Source organism: Tachypleus tridentatus, chromosome 1 (genome assembly GCF_004210375.1).
Source record: "Tachypleus tridentatus isolate NWPU-2018 chromosome 1, ASM421037v1, whole genome shotgun sequence".
Classification (NCBI taxonomy): domain Eukaryota; kingdom Metazoa; phylum Arthropoda; class Merostomata; order Xiphosura; family Limulidae; genus Tachypleus; species Tachypleus tridentatus.
In genome coordinates this window covers 161,982,985-162,009,222 of record NC_134825.1, presented here as the reverse complement: position 1 = coordinate 162,009,222, position 26,238 = coordinate 161,982,985, and the positions used below count along the sequence as shown (strand labels likewise).

Here is a 26,238-nt window from a genome sequence, read left to right as displayed (position 1 = left end):
CCCGGTCGCACCAAACATGCTCGCCCTTTCAGCCGTGGGGGCGTTATAATGTTATGGTTAATCCCACTATTTTTTGGTAAAAGAGTAGCCCAAGAGTTGGCGGTGGGTGGTGATGACTAGCTGCCTTCCCTCTAGTCTTACACTGCTAAATTGGGGACGGCTAGCGCAGATAGCCCTCTAGAAACTTTGCGCGAAATTCAAGACAAACGAACAAGAACTATATTTATATTCTCGTAGTTTAAACAGTTTCTGCGGTTGTCCATCGTCTCAGATGGTTCTGGCGCACGTGTTTTTTTTTTCTGTATTATGTATTGTAATATGAATGAGAGAAAATACGCAAAATGATCTGTTTGTATTCCGGTCTTGGACTTCCGTAAACTTCTATTAACCCATCTAGGTTATCGTGAAGCCTACATTCACACTTTCAACGAATGTATATAAAAATGTTATGATCGTTCTATCACGTCTGAAAAATCCTTCAGAATCTGAGAACACAACGGGATGGTTCTTCTTTCAGGTGGTTTGTTGGTGAGTGGAGTAACTGTTCTAGACAGTGTGGAAGAGGTGTACGGTTCCGCGTTGTTTACTGTCACCAGTTTACAGAAAATGGAGTTATTGTTATCAGTGATGATTACTGTGTACGGCAGGATGGCTCCAAGCCTAATTTTATCCAAGATTGCACAATTGGGCAGAAATGTCCAACGTGGCATGCCGGACCTTGGTCTGCTGTAAGTATATTAGAGTTTGTTTTATTGCTTTCTGTTTTAACTAGTATTCACAAAGTAATATAACAGCATACATGTTATTTCTATTGCAGGCCATTTAAGGCAGTATGGGGGTTAACAAATTTGGCTATACACATGTATTTAAAACAAGTAATGCATATTCAACCAGAAAGTTCCCTTCAAAATATCTAAAGAAATTGACATAAGTGCCAATGTGCTTTACAACTCTCTATAATAATATATTTATCGTATAAGACGTAAGAAAAAAAAACTCACACCGATTTAGTGATAATTTTCTAATAGAGATTTATTGTGCATACCTCTCGTTGAAATATCTAAATTTAATATAAATAAGGAAATATGTCCGAAAATAAAACAGTATTTTAATTCGAATATTTGTATCGCATTCTCTCTTTCAAGAAAGATAAATCGAATCTGGAAATTCAAATAATAACTTCGGTTGTATATTACTTGGTTTATTTATTTTCTAGTATTTTGAATTAGTGACCCACAGTGTCAAAAAACAAATTCATGGGAACGGTTCAAACAAGAACTGTAGTTCATCACTCACCAGTTTTACGAATACCCGTATTTCGCCCCCTCTACCGGCGGCTCATTGGAAAGCTAGATGGCTTATAATGCCAAAATGCGTGGTTCAATCCCTCACAGAATATAGAGTTCAAGTAACCTTTTGTGTAGGCTTGTACTAACAAATACAACACCGTGAAATATCCTTCGTGTATGTTCTTCTAACTGTAATATATGTGGAATTGTTTCTGAACCGTATTTAACGTCACAATGTTTTACTGCATTACATTTAATGTATTTATGGTCTTCAATGAAACACTAGTTTGTGTTACTTTATCCAAAATTGAATTTAGCGGTCAAATAAATAGTAAGCAGTTCTTGCGTTCATAATCTGTGGATTTTGTCGGGGTTTTTGATATCCTAGAACAACCTTAACATATATTGTAAAACTGGATTGAAATATTTAGTGTCTAGATAAATAGCTCAGCGAAATGAGACGCCTATTCTTGTCGAATTTGTTATTAAAAATTCAAACCAAACTAATTGAAACGTATATATTTTAGAAAAAAAGAGAATGAAGTTAAGGTAGATGATTTGTTGTAGATTATGTGGACTTGTGCTGGCTTTATGTTTTCTTTTTTTTTCTTCTGATGAAAAGGACTGACATTTCTGTTTTTTATTGCTAATGTTTTTCTTGAACTCTACTAGTAATATGTATTTTTTATTGCATAAAGAAATTAAACTTGTTTTATTTGTAGTACAAAATTTTATTATTTGTTCAAATAACCTTTTGATATTGTAGCAAGCATGGAATAATGAAATAAGTGAACAGACTTTTTTACATGTTACTTAAAGGTTACACCAAAATAAAAACTTAAAAGATAAACAACATTTATAAAATGGCTAATAATCTAATATATTTTTTACTAATTGTTACATTACTGTTAATTTCTGTATTAAAGAACAGAAGAGAAAATGTAACACGTTATTTAATCCTGTTAAATATTTAATAACTAAAAGTAGTGTAATAAACATATATTCCAGTCACAAGATTGCTTTTCAGTAGGATTTCATAAGAGAGCATAAGGTGAACTCTTTAGTTTTTGTATAAAATATATTTTTTAACATTAGAAAACAACTTCAATTCTCAAACAGATAAAGAAGTACAATAATTTTCTTTCTAATTAAGCACAAGGCTACATAATGGGCTATTTATGCTTGTCCCACCACAAATATGGTAACATGCATTCTAGCATTGTAAGTCTGTTGACATACTGCTGTGTCACTGAGGGTGGGCAAAGTACAGTAATTTTTAGAAGCTGAAAACCTTTATTTCTGTTTAGGTATTGTAGCATAAAGTCCACATACATGTTGATACCTATGTAAACTTTTTTTTGCATAGTTTACATATGTAAAGTAAATACTTGTTTTGTATACTATGCATAGTTAATTCAATTTTTTTATTTGCAGTGTAACAAAATATGTGGAAATGGTACTCAGACTAGAACTGTAACATGCCAAAGGGATAAAGAAAAGACAGAAAAGTTCCATTGTGACTCTGAGAGTCAACCTGTTGCAAGTCAGACTTGTAATCTTGGGCCATGTGAAGGTGTGGAGTGGGTTATTTCAGAATGGAGTGGAGTGAGTACTAGATGTATTTTTAAGAAAAAAAAAAACATTTGAAGGATAATATATTCATTATAATTCTTCCTTTGGAATAAATAAGTTAATTAAAATGTTTTAAATTGTGTTTCACAGTTTGGTCAGTGGCCATTATGTGAAAGAAATATTTGAGTAAGTGTGGTTTAACATTAGTTACAGAGTTCATAATGTACCTTGTATATTAAGGTATGTAATAAAAATATTTTGAAAAATTCCACATGCATATTTTTGAATTAATATATCATGTACATTTTATGCATTTGTGGATAATCCTTGATTACTTAGAAGTTCCCCATCATGTCCCTTCTTTACATGTAAAGTATATATTTTTACAGATGCAGATTTCTTCTAACACAAAGATATAATCACTTCTTTTAATTTCATCTCGCCTAGCCTTGTTTATCCATAGTTTTAACTAATAATTGTTAAAAGTAATTTCTTGGTAAGTAACACCTTCTACAACTACAACAACTTGTAATTTTATGAGATTTTGTTGCATTTTAACATAGGAGATTTTTTTTAGTAATACAGGAAAAATATTAACATTTTAAAATGAAGTTACTGTCTTTGGTAAGAGATGAAAAAAACAAGTAGTTGACTAGTTTGTAAATAGGAAATGAAGTATTTGTTGAATCAGATAAAGAAATATTACATTACAATTACTGAATAAGACAATTTATAAAAAATAGATTTGTTTATAGAAATGGAACATGCAGTTGTTTCTGTAGGAAAATTATGTCTAACAGTGTTAAAAACACTTGTTGTTGTTTTTCTTTCATTTCTGAAGATTTTTTTTAATGTTTCTTTTTCCTTTTTGGAATAGTGCGACAAATTTTGTGGACTAACAGTGGAATCTCGTATCACTCAATGTGCTAACCAGGAAGGTAAAGTTTTCCCTCTTGAGATGTGTGATAGAAATCAGCTACCTAAACTTAAGCGTCCATGTAGTGATTCTCATCTCTGTGAAAGTTCATGGTTTGCATCAGAGTGGAGCGAGGTAAATAGATTACTTTGCTTATGATAAAAACATAAGAAACAAGTGGATTGCAGAAAAACAGACCACTATCCATATAGATTGCTATTAAACCTCTGAATGTGTTAACAAATCAGTTCAGTAAAAGGTGGTTGTTTTTGTTAGAAAGATAAATGTGTTGTTTGTAATAAATAAGTTTTACTCTATGTTTTACTGTTCTTAACATTATGTATGAAAATTCTTGGGTTTTAAGTAGTTTAAATATGTTGAAAGTTTCTGGTAGAATGTTGCAAAATATCTCAAACACATTTGATGATCACATATTTATTCAATGATCAGTTTAAAGTTACACTATGTTACGCTATGATTTAAAGGACTGGTAAATATTTACGACTATTTCACATGCGTCATTAAATATAAATTACATTTGGAATGCTAGCATTTTCTGTTTTTACGATCAACAAAACTTTTACGTGTAGGTGTCTGTGATTATGCATACAAACTTTAATTGTATGTTTGTATATATATATTATTAATAATTGTTTAATCTATTCTCTCACTAATTATATGCTATATTATTTACTACTTATTACACCAAAGATCTGTTATTGAAATGTGGTATTACATAACACTTTTACTCACAATAGTTCTCCATGTGTTTAACTGATTTTTGAAATTTACTTGAACTGCCAGTCAAAATCTGTTTGCTACAGATAATAGTAAACAAATATTTGTTTGTATCTTTTCTTTTCACACACACACACACATAAGTTCAAACTTGTATTAAAATTTCACTTTTCTAACTAGTTGTAGAATTTAAAAACATAAAGTCAGAAGTAATTGTTAAATACTAAAAATTTTTTCATATTGTGTGTTGTTTTTTTCTAAATTTCTGGTAAGTGCTCAACGAAATGTGGAGAAGGGGTTCAGACTCGAAATGTTTTCTGTGGCTACTGGAAGGATGGTGTAGTGGTTAAAACTCAGGAAAGTCGATGTAACAGCCATAAAAAGTATGCAGAAACTCGTAACTGTACAGGACTTCCTTGTAAAACTATTTGGTTCACTGGACCTTGGAATAAAGTGAGTTACTTTAGAAAAACATAAGTTTAGGTTGGATGGTTTAGGTTTCAATCACTGTGATTTTCAGACGATTTTGATCTGTGTGAAATCATTGAAATGGCCAGCTATAATAACCTTAATAAACTAAATTATATTGTGTAAATACAAGCTAAAGGTGACTGGAACCATTAGGTTCATGAGATAACCCTTTGTTTCTAAACAACCAGTCATTGAAACATCATATCAGTTATAGAAACTAAGCATATGTACTGTTAAGGCTGTACATTGTAATAAAATATACTTTATCACTAAGTAACTTCAAAACAAAACTCTCCAGAACAACTGATATTTTTCTGAATAACTTCAAAACTCTCCATAATAACTGATATTCTTATAATCTTGAGTAGATAAAATACTATACACCAAAAGCCTCATTAAGACCAGATAGGCACTTTGCTGAAAGCTTAGAGGTTTTTTTTTTTTTTTTTCTACAAGGATATCAAAATTTGTTCCATCTAAACAACACTGGCTTTTATTTCTTATAATAAATATTTTTTTATTAACTTTACTTTTTAGTAAGGAACATACAAATTTTTGATTTAATGTTTAATTTTCTCTAATTTTTTTAGATCAAAAGATCTTCCTCAGTGTCCATCCAGTTTCCATAGCAATTTGATATCGTTAATAAATGTTAATAATCAAACTCACCCAATTAGAAAAAAATGCTTCATTATTACAATTCTCCATAGTTTTATTTTTCTTAGTGTATCCTTTTTTGTAATCATAACACAATAATCAAGCAATTAATTAGGTATGATCTGTGATAGCAGTTTGAAATATTGCCTCTTAAAATACTGTACATGAATGAAAATCATTAAATCATCTAAAAATAGCATGTTTTTCATTTTAAGTGGGCTGAAGTGATAGAGAAGTTAGTTTTTTAAGAGCAGTGGCTTATTGGACAATTATTAAACTTGTATTAATTAAGGTTTTACTACCTCAGTGTAACTGTTTATTATTTCCAACTACATTTGTTTTTTTTTAGTTAAACTAAGATCACTCTCTCTCTCTTATTTTGTTATAGATACTATTAAGTGACTGTTTTTTTACATAATAGTGCTCAGTGCCTTGTGGTGGTGGATACCAAACAAGGAAGATACTATGTATTACTGAAGAAAATCTTGGCTTTTCTGAAGACTGTGATTCAAGCTTGCGTCCCTATGATGAGGAACCATGCAACATGTTTCCTTGTGATGAAGGTATGCCTACCACAGGTATCAAAACCTGATTTTTAATGTTATAAGTCCTCAGACTCAGAGATGAGTCAGCAGGGAGCAGTTATATTTATTACATGCTGACTAAACATAAGTATTGAAATTAATTTATTAAAGCAGTTTTATGGTTTAACAATTGAATATTATTTTAGGGAAGAAGCATTTCTCAAAATGGAATCAATGAGAGTGTTAGAGGAGGTCTGTGAATCATGTCTAAAATGTCATTGTAGTATTTTTTTGTAAAAATTAAATTAGTTTGGATTAAAACATTTAATTTTGGAATACAGCTTTTCATGTACATGGAATCTTTTTTTCAAAACAAGTAGGTTTAGGGGTCCCTATACAAGAAATAAAATTAATAGGGGACTGTGGGTTACTAAAGTTTGAGAACTATTGTTTCAGATTAATCTTCACCATTTCTCTTTCTTGATGTCCTTTCTTGGTATGTGAGAGGGACAAAGATATAACCAGAGCAGAGATTCTATGAACTTCTGTTTCTGCACATGATTATTTCTATTTTAAGATTAAAACAATGCAAAATTATAACTTTGGACAATGTAATAAGCAATAAAAAGCCTACACACATATGCACACAGACAAAACACAAAGCATTGATAATGCATATATGTAAAATGATAAAGGTAAATATAGTTAATAATATGAACAAGAAATTTCGAAGTTAATAATCAAATCACCGTATGGAATTACAATATTTACAGAAGTATCAAAATATTGAATAAACCTTGATATAGTTTCTGCCAGAACTTATTCATAGTGGTTAATTCAAACTGTATTAGATGTATTGAAAACTTTGTTTTGATAGCCAAACTTTTTATTAAGTCATCTACTGGTACAGCGGTAGGTCTATGGATAGACAATTTTAAAATTAGAGGTTCGATTCCCTTGGTGGACTCAGCAGATACCCCACTGTGGCTTTGCAATAAGAAAAACACACACTTTTTCTTAAACTGCATGTGCTGAAACGTGTTAACGTCAACTAGTAGCCTGTCAATAAGAGTATTAAGTTTTTTTGAAACCATAATGTTTTATAAAGTTCAATAACACATTAAATTAAATATATAAAGTGCAAATTGATTTTTTATCGTTTTATGTTTTAAAAACCTTTTATGACCATTAACAATAATTAATATGTTCCATTTAATGATTAATGCAAGACTTTTTGCTTCACTTTTAACTTTATACTATGTTTTAAAATTAGTTTTATTTCACGTCACTCCTTTCATAGATGAGATTATAATAGCTCGAGATTGCAGGAAAACCAAGCATGGTTGTTGCCCTGATGGAGTTACCCCAGCAGGGCCAAACATTTCAGATTGCCCCAAACTTTCTTTTCCAAAAGGTGGTTGTGAGGTCACTGACTTTGGCTGTTGCAAAGATGGCATAACCATTGCTTTTGGCCCATTTAAGTAAGTGTAAATATGGTAGTGTATTATATCAGTTTTGTTAATATTTTAATCTCTTACTAAAAGCTGATTTTTAAATATCATGTAATTAATTACTGTCTACAATATACCTGTTACGGTATCTTCTGTAAACTTCATTATAAAAATAAATTAAAATTCACTTGAACGTTGTTTGTGTAACACAGTATCAGTTTGTATCTTGATACTTGGTACAACTATATACATATATACCTAAACCAAACATTTAAGGTCACACAATGTAAATTAATTATATTTTTATTACTTCTTTAACATGCTTGAGATCTCTTCAGAATGATTTTTTTCTCATCATTTTGTATTATATTGCAGTCTAGCTAAATGCATATTATACACTCTCAGTGAAATAGAAGTACTGGGTATTTGTTTTTTTTTTAGATTTATTGTTTGGTCATTTATTTCTAGTCATAACATGTCAACTATTTATAGATATATATTTAGGGCACTAAAAAGTAAAAAAGCAAAAGTCTTTTTTTCACAAACCATCAAATACCTTATAATGAAAAAAAACAATAAATAACAACAAATGTCAGTAACAGCCAGATAATCCAACTGATAAATTATTGTATTTCAGTTGTTATAAAGTTTTGTTTTATGAGATTTTGCACTCCTAGTTGGACCAATATGTCAGTTTAACTACATTAATTACTGGCTTAATTTGTAATTTTAATTTATGTAAGCATCTTAAAGTTATTAATAACTTATTTAACTATTGGTAAAAAAAACTGTTTTCATTTTACTTGACAGAAGTATTGGTTTGTCTGTTGAAAATGTTAACAAGTTTTATAACTGGTTATTATATGCTCTTGATTTTAGTGTATGTTTTCTATAAACTTACCTTTAGGGAAGGTTGTGAAATTGTGACTACTTGTAATGGAACAAAATTTGGCTGTTGCCACGATGGACTGACTCCTGCTAAAAGTGAAACAGGAAGTGGTTGCCCAGGTAATGAAGAATGTAAAGATTCAGCTTACGGCTGTTGCCCTGATGGTGAGACATCTGCAGAAGGTCAAAATGGTGAAGGTTGCCCAAGAGTTGAAAAGTGTGATGAGACAACCTTTGGTTGCTGTCCAGATGGAAAGACACCTGCACAAGATAAAAATGACTATGGATGTTTCAACTATACAGCATGTCAAGATTCACCTTATGGTTGCTGCTTGGATGGAATAACATTTGCAAAAGATGTAAATCTTACTGGTTGTATAGAATCTCATCTTATTGGATGTCAAACATCAAAGTATGGATGTTGTCCTGATAACATTACAAGTGCTTCAGGTCCTGAATTCTTTGGATGTGATGAGTTTACATCAGGTGAAATGTGTGATATTTCTCCATATGGTTGTTGCTCTGATGGTTTAACACCAGCTTCAGGACCTAGGAATGAAGGTTGTTCAGAAGGTGATGTACCACACATTGCATCAGAAGGTGTGGAAGGATCTGGTGGATGTGAAGAAGCTGAATATGGATGTTGCCCTGATGGGCTATCAATAGCACAAGGACCAGGATTTGTTGGATGTGATGATATCCAGGGTAGTGGAAAACCAGAAGCATGTACAGATAGTTTGTATGGCTGCTGTCCTGATAATGTGACCACTGCTAAAGGGCCACATGGAGAATCTTGTATAGAACTGGTTGCCACAGACATATCCATCAATTGCAAGGTATCACCATTTGGATGCTGTTCTGATAATGTAACAATAGCTAAAGGACCAAATGAAGAAGGGTGTAAGGAATTAAATATAACAGGAGTCCTTATCAGTTGTACAGAAACTGCATTTGGTTGTTGTCCTGATAATGTCACAACAGCTTTGGGCCCTGATATGGAGGGCTGCACAGTTTCTGAGCCTACTAAAATAGATTCAGCTTGTTTAGTCTCCAATTTTGGATGTTGTTCTGATGGTTTTACTTATGCCGAAGGTCCAAACAACGAAGGTTGTTGTAGAGTTACTAAGTATGGTTGTTGTCAGGATAACGTCACAGCTTCCCAAGGGCCAGCATTTGAAGGCTGTGAAGAAGTAAGTGTCTTTGAACAAGAAAGCAAAGAGATTGTACCAAACTGCAGTATGTTTTTGTTTGGTTGTTGTCCTGATGACATCACTCCTTCACAAGGACCAAATGGTGAAGGCTGTTGCTTTACTTCTCAGTTTGGTTGCTGTCCAGATAACATTACTACTGCTATGGGACCAGAATACTTTGGATGTAGTTGCCAGACTTTTCCTTATGGATGTTGCCCAGATGATATTACTCCAGCATCAGGTCCAAGGTAAGAAATATTCTCTTGCAATATCCTTTACTTTATTTGCATCCAGAACAATTTTTTGAATAAATTTTTAGCTAAGTTTATGGAACTTAAAAGTAAGAGGTAATAAACATTCCTGAAAATATCCAATAACCAAACATTTCCTCATCTTAATTTTATTCAATTAATTCAACATTTTACAATTTGTTCTGTTGTTCTTAATAAAACCATTTTGTGAGGTGAAAACTGTGATTTTATCAGATTTATTTTGAAAACAAGCAGGTTTAATGATAATTGCATCAAGAAAATTTCTTTGCATGACTGCTGACTGTTCAAAGAATAGTCCAGTCCAACTAAAACCAATAATCAAATCTTACATTTCATTCAAAATGATAATGGTCTATCACTAAGCTACATAGCATGTCACTATTAAGAACAATACTTTTAAATATTTTCAGATTTCTATATGGTCATGGTCTACACATTTTTGAATATTTCTAATGATGTTTTAGTTAACTGTATAATATTTCTGTAGACTAATGAAATCCTTCATAAGTACATACGTATATTTTTATGATGGTAATGACATCAGTTATATGTCCTTCAAAAATAGTTTAACAAGAAAATTAAATCAAAGCATTATCAATGTTTATTTTTAAGGTACTTTGGATGTACTTGTAAAGAATATCCATTTGGATGCTGCCAGGATGGTTACTTTCCAGCTAATGGCCCAAACTTGGAAGGTTGTTTGTGTGATAAATTACTCTATGGTTGTTGTGATGATGGTATTACCCCAGCTGCAGGACATAATAAGATAGGTTGTGGTTGTGCAACTACCAAATTTGGTTGCTGTCCTGATAACAGTAGTGTTGCCAGTGGTCCTCAATATCAAGGTTGTGCATGTGACATTTTTGGACAAGGATGTTGTCCAGATGGAAAAACTCCTGCTAAAGGACCAGATTATGAAAAATGCCCTTGTGAGACACTTCCCTTTGGATGTTGCCCAGATAATATTACACCAGCCAGAGGATTGGATTATGAAGGGTGTGGATGTAAATTTGATAAACATGGTTGTTGTCCTGATGGAACAACTACTGCTAAAGGACCAAACTACTATGGATGCCCCTGTGAGACACTATCTCATGGATGCTGTCCAGATAATAACACTGCTGCAGAAGGACCAGGTTATCAAGGATGTCCTTGTGAAACACTATCTCATGGATGCTGTCCAGATAATCACACTCCTGCAGAAGGACCAGATTATCAAGGATGTCCTTGTGAAACGCTATCTCATGGATGCTGTCCAGATAATCACACTCCTGCAGAAGGACCAGATTATCAAGGATGTCCTTGTGAAACGCTATCTCATGGATGCTGTCCAGATAATCACAGTCCTGCAGAAGGACCAGATTATCAAGGATGTCCTTGTGAAACACTATCTCATGGATGCTGTCCAGATAATCACACTCCTGCAGAAGGACCAGATTATCAAGGATGTCCTTGTGAAACACTATCTCATGGATGCTGTCCAGATAATCACACTCCTGCAGAAGGACCAGATTATCAAGGATGTCCTTGTGAAACACTATCTCATGGATGCTGTCCAGATAATCACACTCCTGCAGAAGGACCAGATTATCAAGGATGTCCTTGTGAAACACTATCTCATGGATGCTGTCCAGATAATCACACTCCTGCACAAGGACCAGATTATCAAGGATGTCCTTGTGAAACATTATCTCATGGATGCTGTCCAGATAATCACACTCCTGCAGAAGGACCAGATTATCAAGGATGCCCTTGTGAAACACTATCTCATGGATGCTGTCCAGATAATCACACTCCTGCAGAAGGACCAGATTATCAAGGATGCCCTTGTAAAACATTATCTCATGGATGCTGTCCAGATAATCACACTCCTGCACAAGGACCAGATTATCAAGGATGTCCTTGTGAAACACTATCTCATGGATGCTGTCCAGATAATCGCACACTCGCAGAAGGACCAAATTATCATGGGTGTCCCTGTGAGACATTTTCGTATGGTTGTTGTCCAGATAGAACCATTCCAGCAAAAGGACCAAGGTATCAGGGATGTCCTTGTGAAACTTTCCCATATGGATGTTGTCCAGATAAACAAACTCCTGCAAAAGCACCAAATTATCAAGGCTGCCCTTGTTCTACAATGCCTTATGGCTGTTGTCCAGATGGTATAACTGTGGCAAAGGGACTACATCATGAGGGTTGTTCTTGTGTAGACACTCCTTATGGCTGTTGTCTTGATGGTAAACACATTGCCAATGGCTCAAATTTTGAAGGTTGTCCTGATGTTCCTGTCTTTGACCTAAAAATTTCAGGAGGTAAGCTGATAAACTTTAAAAATGTAAACCAAAATTTGATTTAAGATATTTTTAAATTGTTAGTAAAATATGATAAACATTCTTATCATAGGTTACATTTGATATAAGATATTTTTAAGTTGTTAGTAAAATATAATAAACATTCTTATCATAAGTTACATTTATTATAAGGTTATTGTTTTGTGTTTTATTAAGTAACCATATATTTTCTAACTTTCTTGGCAAAAGTGTATTGGCTGCTTGAAGAGAATGAACTAAAATAAACTGACTTGAAATTACTAGTTAACGTCACTGCCTTTTTTCTTTGAGGATCTAACTGACTGAATAATATTTTCACATTGAAATTTGTAATAAAAGCTTTGAAGGATGTATTTTGAACCTGGTATGGTGATCTCAGAAAATGCATTAGTAAGTGAATTGTAGCATTAGAATCTTCACTTTCACATTGCTGTATAACTGTTGATAGTCAGAAAGAGCATGAACCTAACTGTGTTAGATAGTATTGGGATTATAGTTTAAAATATTGCTAACAGTAAGAGTATTCAGCTGATAAACCAACACATTCTAGTCATTATAAATTTTTATTTTACAACTTCATATGCCTAATTAAAATGATATATTGGTTTTGTAATTTAGTTCTAATCTATATATTCACAAAACAAGACATGTAAAACATGCACATAATGAGTAACATATAAATGTTTATGGAAAACATCCATATTTAATATTTTACATCATATTTTTTATATGGTGCTTACTTTCCCTCCAAGATTAGTTATTCTTATTCAGTACTGTCCTCTGTATGCAACCTTTTTTTTATACATTCTACAAGTCTTCTCTCCTCTTGTTCAAATAGTATATTCCAACATATCTCTTATGCAAATGACCATGCATCATTTATTCACCATTAGTAGCATAGTATGCTTACCTGACATGATGCATGTCATTCCCTCTACAGAACTTTCAAGTATCATTTTGCAATTTTCAAATACAGGCATTATCTTTTGTGTTTTTTGACTTCCTGTATGACACATTTTGAATTACATTTCAATTGGTTTTAAATTTTGGTTGTATATTACCACTTTCTGCCCAGTTTATTATCAACACATTTCTGCACTCATCCTTTGTGCAGTTTAGTCAATTATGAATTATGAAGTCAACTTACACTTCAGAGATCCCACCAATAACAAATCTTATGTCGCAGGCCTCAGGTGTGGGTGACCTGACAGTGGATCTTTCTGATTTTATCCATCAAGAGATTGAATGATACTTGAGTCATCCTTTGTTCTTTGAAATTGCTCTAACTGCTTCTGAATCAACTGACTTTCTTCAGTAGGATGACAATTTTAATAATCTTTTTCTTCCTTCAAGTATGCTGTTTTTTCTCAGTTCCATTCCAAAGAGTCAAGTAGCTCTTCCTCGGCTTTTGCGGATTTTGTATCTCAGATTTGTGATGTTTTGTCTCTTTCTCCTGTTTATTATTTCCCTCGTTCTTCTTTGTTGCATAATCATTATACTTGACCCTTTTTGGTTTTCTTTTCTCTCCCAGTATTCAGGTTCATGCTGATAACTGTCTCTCCCAATTAGGCAGTGGAATCAGTTTCCTGCACTCCCCTAAAGACTGATCAGCAAGCCCAAGCTTACCATTAGGTAGATTATCTGCTTTTGGATCATTAGTTGGTGGGTATTATCTTTCCTGTTTGGAGGGTAGTTTCTGAATCAAATGTTAATACCACACATGTACAATATTCTCACCTTTGTCTTACCTTTACTACCCTCCCCTCCAGTATCTCTCTTCTATTCATCTTCTCTCAAGGCTCTCCACAGAAATAGTGAAGGAATTTCTGGTATAACCCTTCATCTTCTCTTTTTCAGTTTGGGTCATATTTCCTCCTGGGCTCTGTCATTCCATATAAGGTTTCCTTGTTGTTGGAACCTTATTTGTAGGGATTCTATTCTGGCTTGAGTTAATTTGCCCTCCACTTATCTTTGGAACTTGCTCTTTTTATTTGATGTTGTCTTTGACATAGTCCCTGATAATATTGAACTGCAGGTATCCATCCATCAAAAGTCCACCCTTTCAACTTTGATAGCTCATTTTTCTCATCCTGAAACTTCAGTGCCTCCTATTCCTTTTTTCCATTCATTACCATCTGGGTACTTCCTCTTGTGGAGGTCATCATCAGCATATCATCCTGTATCTCCAGTATTGGTGATTACCTGGTGAGTTGGGACCAATGAGAGCTCAACTGTTAGTTTTTCTTCCTTGCTGGCTACCTTTTGTCAAGGATCAGGTTCAGAGGGTCGTGTTCTCACTTTTATTTCCCAGTCTCCCTTTTCTTTTTGACCCATTTCCTTTCTTCATCCCCAAGACCAGTGTCTGCCAGAGGTAATTTAGGAGCTGCTTTTGTAGCAGGCTATTAAACCAGCTCACCAGCCCTTAGATAAGTTTCACTCCCTTCTTTTCATGGCCCCCAAGAAAACTGGGGATTAGCTACCTATCATAGATTTTTCATGCCTCAACCTTTTCATTATCATTTCCAAGTTCACACTTTGAGATGGGTGTTTTCCCAGGATTGTGTATCACAAAAAGTCTTCAATGCCTATCTACACATCTCAATATCCCTTCAATCTCAACAATATCTTTGGTTTCTTCATCTCGGGATGGTTTAACAATTTTGGGCTCTCCCCTTTGGACTAACCTTGATTTCTTACATGTTTTGTGGCATAATTTTGGCCTTTGTTCATCATATCCATACTCTGGAGTTGTGGTATTATCATTATACTTACACCATTCACAGTCACCACCTCCTTTCTGTGGCAGTTTGAGTGGGATGATTGATAAAATTGGAAAAGTCAGTCCTTCAACCCACCCAATATTTGGTACATTTGAGGGACTTCTTTGACACAGTTTTGTGAAACTTTCTGTTTGCCATGCCCTCTCATTTTGATCAATTACTGCTTGGAAGGCTCTGTTGCCTTTAAATATGTGGTCTTTCATCACCACATTAGTTCCCTTCAGTTGTGCCAATATGAGATACCTGCAGTAAGCACTTTAGGATAAGTGGAGCTTTGCACTGGATTCTCTTTCTGTCACCATTTCCCTTCTTCCTTTTCTGTGACTCGATTTGCTGTGGTAGCACAACAAAGTCCATACATTGGTGAATATGTTGCTTCCTTTTCCCCATCTGGAGGTCCATCTTTTTGCAGATACCTCCTTTCAGGGATGGGGACGTGGGTCAATTACCATGAAGCTTTGAGCTATTGTCCAGCAGATTATTTCATCTTGTGTATCAATGTTCTCAAACTTCTGGCAGTTTCTTTTCTCTCACTTGTTACCATTTGTTGATGGTTCATTCCAACAACTTTACAGTTATGGAACCAAGAGGACACCTATTTCAGAGCTCTTTGCTTCCAGATCTTAGATCTTCTACACTGAGCCCAAGCACATCCAATTTATATCCTTGCATGTCATGTGCTGGATGCTTTTATCTGATCCTTGGTGAGAAGTTCCAGCTTCATGCATCAAGTCATCCCGCAGAGTACATGGAACTATTTTTCATTCCCTGCTAGTTTTCCTCCCTTGTGATCTTTCTCCTTTTACCCTAACAAATTGGGTCAGATTTCTGGTCCGTTTTGGCCTGCTACTTTCTAGTTCATTCCTCCCATAACTTGTTCCATGTGTCCTCCCATCAAATTAGTCACCTCACATTTTACTTTAATTCCCATCTTTGTCATTTTTAGAGGAGATTCTTCAATCTGGTTTGTGGACCATGCCCATTATGTTTGTCTCCCATCATCTTCATCACATTGTACTTTTGTCTTCCACCTGTGGCTGTACTGTAGAAGTCGATGGTAAGTTCAGTTCTGTTGCCTCTTTTTCAGATGCTTTTTTTATTCCCTTTTTTCCATGTAGATCCCACTCAGTGGGAATTGGTGCCTGACCAGATATTATTTAACAACAAAATTTGCACTACCTCAAGTTGACTCTTAAACTTTTGTCTATAGCTCCACTTGGTCACTGTAGAGATGAGGTGTTCTGCAACATAGCTGGAAGGCTATCTACCTAGTGATAGTTGCTACATAAATATGTTCATTCTGAACAATACCATCCATGGACTGGATAGATAAAGCAAAAGGGGATAGCTGCCTGTCCCTACCATGCCTAGAATGAAGAACTCAGTATAGTCTGCTTTTCAAAATAGAGCATCATAGTCACCCATTGCACGGTCTCTGGTGATGATGGTCCTCCAGACTTTCTAAAACATTTTTACCCCTTCTTTGAGTCCAGTTCCAAGCTGCTAGGATGATGAACCACAGAGATTTTTTTTTAATGGTTTCCACTAAACAGTTGGCTATAACCATTCAGTTGAAAGTATGGTGGTGATGTTTTGCTGGTGTAGACAGGATTTATTTCTGTAGGAGTTGACCCATCCTGTCACTGGTGGGTGTGGCCTCCTGATTATAATACCTATAGCTGACCCTTCTCCTTACTGGATTACATTGCTTCCTGATGCTTTTACACAATTACTGGAATTGATTCATTACCTTACTGGATGACATAGCCTCCTGTTCCACTCTTCTTCTTGGAATTAATTCATTTCACATACAGTTTATCCATTTTAATTGGGAGCCCTCAACCTACTTTCACATGGACATCAGTTCTCAAGCACTGAAATGTTGGATTTGAGTGAACCAATCAATATAATGTATTGCACTATTTGAATCCAGCCTCTTGATGCCAGCTGGCCAGTTCTGGATTGCTGTAAGATGTTGATCTTTGTGTTGTGCTTAGGAATCAATGGGATCTTAATTCCCAATTCTTGGTTCAGAGATGAAGATGGTATGATCCTCATCCTACTCTTAAATGGACATGTGTATCCAGAAGAGAAGATTTTGTAGGTAGTTGACTTGTCAAATACAATCTGACATACCATAGTTACTCCACAAGATTTCCACCCCAGTGTTTTATGAATTTATACACACAGACAAAGAGTATACCTGGCTCAGAAGTGTTACAGTCCCCCTCCTATAATCTCCAAATCTCCCTCTCTCATGGTTAGGGATATCCTTTGAATGCTTCCAGAGGTGCTTCTATTTGCAGCCCCTCTTCCTTTTCAATGTGGGATGCTACCTAATCTTGTGAAAGGAGATATGTACCATATAGGAAGTTATAATTTTACTGAAAATGTATTTCCGATAAGTACTTAGCTTCTTTCACACTCCCCTTTTTCTCCAGTTGTCACATCTTCTGCCAAACTTCAAAGTGAAGATTCGGTACAGGAAAGTAGGAGGAGCCACACGTGTCACGACAGGTACGTATACTCTGCTACTATTGGTGAATAGATGAAGCATGATGACTTGCATGAGAGATATGTTAGAAGGTACTATTCCAACAAAGGTAGAGTATAAGGCTTGAGGTATGCATAAAGAAAAAAATGTTCACATATATATGAAATACACAAGTATAATGAACATTTTATAAAGTATTACTAGCATACAACTGCATACAAAACTGATAGAATAAGAAAATCAAAGCTGTAAAAAATAATATATTACTTTTCACATTACTTTACCTTATCATCAACTAATATCAGAATATACAAATAAAACTATACTTATGTATGACGTTAATTGCTTTTATTACTGTCATCCAGTTTAAGTTGGAAGTTTTCTGTGCTGATGATACTGATAGTACATTGTGTCTTAAAACATATTCCAGAGGTTTGCAAGTTACCAAAAGAAGTTGGAGGTTGTCGTGACTACATTGTTAAATGGTTTTTTGACATAGAATATGGTGGTTGCACGAGGTTTTGGTATGGGGGATGTAGGGGGAATAGAAATCAGTTCAACTCAGAAGAAGAATGTAAAAACGTGTGTGTTGAACCAAAAGGTGCAGGTAAGAACAACAACAGTATTAATACTCTGCATAATATAGGGCATTATCATTATGTAAAAAACATTTATAAATCAGTTCAACTCATAAGAAGAATGTAAAAACGTGTGTGTTGAACCAAAAGGTGCAGGTAAGAACAGTATTAATACTCTGCATAATATAGGGCATTATCATTATGTAAAAAACATTTATAAATCAGTTCAACTCAGAAGAAGAATGTAAAAACGTGTGTGTTGAACCAAAAGGTGCAGGTAAGAACAGTATTAATACTCTGCATAATATAGGGCATTATCATTATGTAAAAAACATTTATAAATCAGTTCAACTCAGAAGAAGAATGTAAAAACGTGTGTGTTGAGCTAAAAGGTGCAGGTAAGAACAATAACAGTATTAATACTCTGCATAATATAGGGCATTATCATTATGTAAAAAACATTTATAAATCAGTTCAACTCAGAAGAAGAATGTAAAAACGTGTGTGTTGAACCAAAAGGTGCAGGTAAGAACAGTATTAATACTCTGCATAATATAGGGCATTATCATTATGTAAAAAAACATTTATAAATCAGTTCAACTCAGAAGAAGAATGTAAAAACGTGTGTGTTGAGCTAAAAGGTGCAGGTAAGAACAACAACAGTATTAATACTCTGCATAATATAGGGCATTATCATTATGTAAAAAACATTTATAAATCAGTTCAACTCAGAAGAAGAATGTAAAAACGTGTGTGTTGAGCTAAAAGGTGCAGGTAAGAACAGTATTAATACTCTGCATAATATAGTGCATTATCATTATGTAAAAAACATTTATAAATCAGTTCAACTCAGAAGAAGAATAAAAACAGGTAAAAACAACAACAGTATTAATACTCTGCATAATATAGTGCATTATCATTATGTAAAAAACATTTATAAATCAGTTCAACTCAGAAGAAGAATGTAAAAACGTGTGTGTTGAACCAAAATGTGCAGGTAAGAACAGTATTAATACTCTGCATAATATAGGGCATTATCATTATGTAAAAAACATTTATAAATCAGTTCAACTCAGAAGAAGAATGTAAAAACGTGTGTGTTGAACCAAAATGTGCAGGTAAGAACAGTATTAATACTCTGCATAATATAGGGCATTATCATTATGTAAAAAACATTTATAAAAAGAATAATTAACAAAACTCTAGTCAAATAATTTTTGATAATACTTATTTCAGAATTGATAGTTCTGTAAAACTAAAATAAAAGATTTTCAAAGCAGGAAAAATGGGAAAAAAACTAGCAATTTATGATACGGCAATATAAGTTTGAAACAGTTTAAACAGCTTCTTGAGTTTGTATACAGATGGTCAATTTTGGACTTAGTTGTACTTATGTTCCTAAATAATTTTTATCTGATTTTGTTATTAAATATTTTTCCTTACCTTGTTTTCAGATGCTTGTATGCTACCTAAAGTACAAGGACCTTGCAAAGCTCCATACAAAGCATGGTATTTTAACACAGATAAAAAACTGTGTGAATCATTTAATTATAGTGGTTGTCTTGGTAACAACAACAGATTCATTAGTAAAGAAATGTGTGAAGAAACATGCATCACTCAAGATTTACTTGGTATGTTGTTTTTCTAAACATTTCAGCTGTAGCCTAAATGTAAAGCCTTAGAAATTTCTTATCAATGCCTATTATATGTGCTAAAAGAATTAAAAATAAGTTACTTCAGTGATTTAATATTTTTCAGTGTGACCTTGTTTCTCACATGCCATTGTTTGTTTATTGTTAAGCACAATGTTTCACAAGAGGCAATTTTTCTCTGTCCAGCATGGGTGTCAAAACCCAATTTTAAGTTTCATCAGCTTGCAGACTTAATGTTGAGTCAATGTTGTAGTTGTTCTTTTTTATTTTTATGTATTGGTTTTATTTCTTTTATTTTTCATATTTCCTGTTAATTTCTTAATAAGTTTTGAGACTCCAGAATTCAAGTAAGTTTTGCAGTAAAAATTTAGAATAGTATACTTTAGAATAGTATTTAGAATAGTAATAATTTTGCATTGTGGAATCTAATTCTTTACTACATTAGGCCCAGCATGGCCAGGTGGGTTAATGCGTTCAACTCATAATCTGATGGTCATGGGTTTGTATCCCAGTTACACCAAACATGCTCACCCTTTCCGCTGTGGGGGCATTATAATGTGTGGTCAATTCCACTATTCGTTGGTAAAAGAGTAGCCCAAAACTTGGTGGGTGGTCATGACTAGCTGCCTTACCTCTAGTCTTACACTGCTAAATTAAGGTTGGCTCGCACAGATAGCCTTCACGTAACTATGCGTGAAATTCAAAAAACAAACAAAAAATACAATTCTTTACTACATATTGTTTTCAAAGCTACAGTTTTAAACCATTGTGCATTAGGTGAAACATACTGCAGAAAATATTGTTTTATAAGCTTTTTACTGTAAATATTTATGGTATAGTGAACTTGAGACTGATGTTCATGCTTTTAGAATATTTTGTTTTGATAATGAAAGTTATAGCATGTTGATATTGATATTTTCAACCTTTACAATGCCTGCTATGGGTATGGGATATAAAAGTCAAGTAGTCAGTGAACCCTAAGATTCATAGCATCTGTAATTTTGAAATGATGACAGTCATTAGTACCTTCCATCACAAAGCTTTGTTCAGCTGCTCTAACTAAATAACAGGACTAACTCTTACTCTTATAATATACAGAACGTTGCATTACATTAAAAACCATGAATCTACCAATCTGCAAACCAGTATGTTAAATACTAGGATAGGCCAAGCCTAACTGTAGCAATATATTAACTTTATACATGTGTTAGTACCTGCTTTTTAATCAAGACCTTAAAAACTTTATACACTACACAGCTTATAAAAATGAAACTTTTATAGTTGCAATGTAGAGTAGAATAATAAATTAACTAATTTAAATATATTATTATATACTATTCTTAGCTTAGTAAGAAGTTCTTATTAACAATTATACTATCTTGAATACTGTAATTTATGTGAGTTTATTCCTTTCTGGAAATAAAATTTATAGTTATTCAATATATAAATTTTTGATATATTCACACATGTGGAAGTCAGTGTACCTGTACTATCTTGATGTTTTTTACTCTAGTTTTATTTTATTGTATACATATTGCGGTTTAAACACACATAGTTCTCTAAATTCTGTTGTAGATGTTTGTGATCAGCCCCTGGTAGTTGGTCCATGCATGGGATCTTTCTCTCGCTGGTACTATAACAGGTTTGATGGTCGCTGCAAACAATTTAAATATGGAGGATGCAAGGGAAATAAAAATAACTTTGCAACTGAGAGTCAGTGTGAACACCGATGTGCCTCACTTAGTGCCAAAGGTAATAATCTGTTGACAGGTTAATTTTTAGCTTCTTTTGTTGTAGAAAAGAGGTGACAATAAATGTCATGGTTTCTTTTCTGTGGTTTAGTTATCATGAAAATTAAAATTTGCACTAATATATTAGTGCTAGAAACAAACAACAGAGAAAATTGAGGTCTTTTGTTCAATGAAGTGCTATATTGGTACTTCACTTATTCTAATACGATGGATTGAGTAGTTTGTTATATTTGTTAAATGACTCAAGTGTAATACCAATAGTTTCAAAGCGATAAAGGGTTTAATAATGAAAAAAATACTGTTATCATAACACTAAAAAAATTAAAAGATAGCTTCATGTAGATTAATTGGAACTTTGGTGAGTTGCTACAGTTGAATAATTACCAATACAGATCTGAATGGGAAATTTTGGATGTAGTATAACATAAAGACCTTTTTCATTCTGAGAAGCAGGTGCTGTTTTATTAATAAAGTACTTAAATGACTGGTTTAACCTATGAGTAATTATTGCACTGTAATTTTACACAGTAATTTTACACTGTAATTTTACACAGTAATTTTACACTGTAATTTTACACAGTAATTTTACACTGTAATTTTACACTGTAATTTTACACAGTAATTTTACACTGTAATTTTACACAGTAATTTTACACAGTAATTTTACACTGTAATTTTACACAGTAATTTTACACTGTAATTTTACACTGTAATTTTACACTGTAATTTTACACTGTAATTTTACACAGTAATTTTACACAGTAATTTTACACTGTAATTTTACACAGTAATTTTACACAGTAATTTTACACAGTAATTTTACACAGTAATTTTACACTGTAATTTTACACAGTAATTTTACACTGTAATTTTACACAGTAATTTTACACTGTAATTTTCTTTTTCAGAAACTTGTCTGCTGCCAAAAGCAGAAGGACCATGCCGTGAAAAGCTGTCTCGTTGGTATTTTGATTTTATGACAGAACAATGCAAAGAGTTTACTTTTAGTGGTTGTCAGGGTAACAGAAATCAGTTCCTAAGTAGAAAACAATGTGAAAACATCTGTACTATAAAAAAAGTATCAGGTAATATATGGTTAATAAATATATATGTTTTATTATTAAATATTTTCACATGTATAGTTGTGAAAATAATTTGGAAAACGGTGAATAAAACAGGCGTGGAATACAAATATTATAAGACTAATTCCCCCTTAATTGTAAAAACTGAATTACACCACAGTATTGTCACTTGTTGGTAGTTTATACTGTGAGTGGCTGTTATCCAGCCAATCAGAAAGGGTCACACTAGCATAATACCTATATAAAAGTAGATATATATCATGCAAAAAGTACATGTATACTATATATTTCCTTGGTTTCCAGTACAGAAACACCACTTTATAATTATAGAAAAACCAAATGAAGGCTTCTATATGTGACAGAGTAAAGTAAAATTTCATGTTTCAGTAGGAGTTGAATGAAAAATCTGAAGAGGGTACCATTGTTAATAGGAGAACTCACAGTTTTCAAAAACAATATTGAGTAACTCAAGGTATGCTATTTTTTAATGTAATAGATGGCAACTCAGTAGAAATCATCCCAATAATCTTTAGTTGTAAGTGCAAGTGTGTATGTTACTTCCAGTAGAATAAGCTACACATTACACAGAATGGCCTCATTGAATGTGCAACTGCTCAAAAGCCACTTCTTACAAGGAATGACCAAATTGAAAGGCCAGAGTGGGCATTGGGCTTCAAACAATAGGATAAGCAAAGCTAGAAGAAGGTGCTTTTTTGAAGATGAATCCAAATCCAAATCCAAATTGATTGGTAATAACCAATGATGACTTGTTCAATGGCAGAGATGAGAACAGCATCATGGTCACTGTACAGCATTTACAATAAAACATGGTTGGAAAGCAATAAATGAATGAACAGCATCTAAGCCAAAGTGTTGGAAATAAACACAAAACTGATGGTATCATCGCTGTATATTTTTATCCCTCAGTAACAAAACCTTTTGAGTAAGGGTTTATCTTCAAGGAAGATAGTTATCCCAAACATGTAGCAAATGTGGGAAACAATATCTAGAAGGAAAAGAAGGCCAATGTAATACAACCTAGGTTTGACTTACATAAAGTTCTGTTGTTAACATTATTTAGGCTCTGTGGGCTAACATGGAGCTGGGAGGTCAAACTAGAGCCAAATAGTTGATTGAATCATATTTTACATTAAACAGAGACAAAAACTTGATCATAACAGAGTAATATTTTACATTAAATGGAGACAAACAACTTGATCATAGGGAGTAATATTTTACATTAAACAGAAACAAACAACTTGCTTTTATGGTTTCATGAGTTTATCAATGTATGATTGTGAAATATTACTTTCTATGATTCAATTATTTGTTTGGCTCTAGTTGATGTATCATATTGATTATAAAGTATAAATGTATAATTGTTTTACTGTTTCAAGCAAAATGTGTAATAGATGTTTTTATAGCATTTCCTCTTTTTTCAAGAGAATAAAGAAATTCTTTTGTAATTGTATTATATACAGAAATGTCTTGTTAGAAAATGAAAAGGCAATTCATTGTTTACATTTTATTTTTTTAGTGTCCAAAGAGATTTGTTCCTTGTCCAAATCAGCAGGACCTTGTGGAGCTTTTTTGATCCGATGGTTCTTCAACTCCCAAACTGGACGCTGTGAACAGTTTTACTATGGTGGTTGTGAGGGGAATGCTAATAACTTTGAAAACAGAAAAGATTGTGAGCTTAGCTGCCTGACTTTCAGTGGTAAGTTTGTAAATGCTGTAGTTTAACTAACATGTAGAACTTACCAAAACTTTTAGTTATGATTTACTTCCCTTCTTAACATTGTAATAATTTGTTGCATAATGCTAAAAATAAATACACTGTTAGAAATGTGCTTTTTTTATTTTAGTTTAATATAGTTAATTTATTTGTTTTGGATTGTACACAAAGCTACATATGGGCTGTCTGCTCTAAACATTCCAAATTTACCAGTGAAAGACTATAGCAAAGATATGTAGTTATCAACTTCCACTGCAAACTTTTGGACAACTACTTTACCATAGAACAGTAGAATTGACTGTGACATTATAGCACCCTCATGGCTGAAAGGGCAAGCATGTTTGGTGGAATAAGAATTAAAACCCATGGCCTTCAGACTGGGAGTCAAACACCCTAGCCACCAGTATAATTATTATTGTTCTAATAAAGTTTTGACTATTTCACTTTTATAAAGTGTTTTTGAATTTTAACTTTTTGGAAGATATATGAAATTAAATTAGGGATGATAAAAGTTGTTACAGTTGTGTATTTATAATAATCTAAAATGCTTTCCTAAAATCAGTTCCTAAGCAATTACATTGCTATTAATTTATTCTGATGTAAATACTTTTTTGGTAAAAGGACATGCATTACCTCAGATGGTAAGGTTACTTTTTAATTACTTTTTTTGGTAAAAGGGCATGCATTACCTCAGATGGTAAGGTTACTTTTTAATTAATTGTTTTGGTAAAAGGGCATGAATTATCTCAGATGATAATGTCACTTTTTAATTAATTTTTTTTGGTAAAAGGACATGCATTACCTCAGATAATAAGGTCACTTTTTAATTATTTTTTTGGTAAAAGGATATGCATTACCTCAGATGGTAAGGTTACTTTTTATTTATTTATTTTGGTAAAAGGGCATGAATTATCTCAGATGGTAATGTCACTTTTTAATTAATTTTTTGGTAAAAGGACATGCATTACCTCAGATGGTAAGGTTACTTTTTAATTGTTTTGGTAAAAGGACATGCATTACCTCAGATGGTAAGGTTACTTTTTAATTAATTTTTTTGGTAAAAGGGCATGAATTATCTCAGATGGTAATGTCATTTTTAATTAATTTTTTTGGTAAAGGACATGCATTACCTCAGATAGTAAGGTCACTTTTTAATTAATTGTTTTGGTAAAAGGATATTCATTACCTCAGATGGTAAGGTTACTTTTTAATTATTTTTTTTGGTAAAAGGATATTCATTACCTCAGATGGTAAGGTTACTTTTTAATTACTTTTTTTGGTAAAGGGCATGCATTACCTCAGATGGTAAGGTTACTTTTTAATTGTTTTGGTAAAAGGATATGCATTACCTCAGATGGTAAGGTTACTTTTTAATTATTTTTTTTGGTAAAAGGGCATGAATTATCTCAGATGGTAATGTCACTTTTTAATTAATTTTTTGGTAAAGGGCATGAATTATCTCAGATAGTAATGTCACTTTTTAATTAATTGTTTTGGTAAAAGGATATTCATTACCTCAGATGGTAATGTCACTTTTTAATTACTTTTTTTGGTAAAGGGCATGCATTACCTCAGATGGTAAGGTCACTTTTTAATTACTTTTTTTGGTAAAAGGATATGCATTACCTCAGATGGTAATGTCACTTTTAATTACTTTTTTTGGTAAAGGGCATGAATTATCTCAGATGGTAATGTCACTTTTTAATTACTTTTTTTGGTAAAAGGGCATGCATTACCTCAGATGGTAAGGTCACTTTTTAATTACTTTTTTTGGTAAAAGGGCATGCATTACCTCAGATGGTAATGTCACTTTTTAATTACTTTTTTTGGTAAAAGGGCATGAATTATCTCAGATGGTAATGTCAATT

General features: G+C 33.1%; 1 protein-coding gene across 1 annotated transcript in view; it reads left to right on the top strand.

Annotated features, from left to right (window-relative positions):
• LOC143229313 (papilin-like) overlaps positions 1 to 26,238 on the top strand; it is a 114,254-nt gene that overhangs the window by 67,767 nt on the left and 20,249 nt on the right. The window contains exons 12-24 of the mRNA XM_076461487.1: positions 518 to 728; positions 2,724 to 2,894; positions 3,739 to 3,912; positions 4,789 to 4,968; positions 6,065 to 6,206; positions 7,468 to 7,648; positions 8,526 to 9,944; positions 10,581 to 12,280; positions 18,003 to 18,179; positions 19,605 to 19,781; positions 21,378 to 21,554; positions 22,462 to 22,638; positions 24,173 to 24,352. Of these exons, the coding sequence (XP_076317602.1) occupies positions 518 to 728; positions 2,724 to 2,894; positions 3,739 to 3,912; positions 4,789 to 4,968; positions 6,065 to 6,206; positions 7,468 to 7,648; positions 8,526 to 9,944; positions 10,581 to 12,280; positions 18,003 to 18,179; positions 19,605 to 19,781; positions 21,378 to 21,554; positions 22,462 to 22,638; positions 24,173 to 24,352 (5,066 nt within the window). The remainder of the gene's footprint in view (positions 1 to 517; positions 729 to 2,723; positions 2,895 to 3,738; positions 3,913 to 4,788; positions 4,969 to 6,064; positions 6,207 to 7,467; positions 7,649 to 8,525; positions 9,945 to 10,580; positions 12,281 to 18,002; positions 18,180 to 19,604; positions 19,782 to 21,377; positions 21,555 to 22,461; positions 22,639 to 24,172; positions 24,353 to 26,238) is intronic.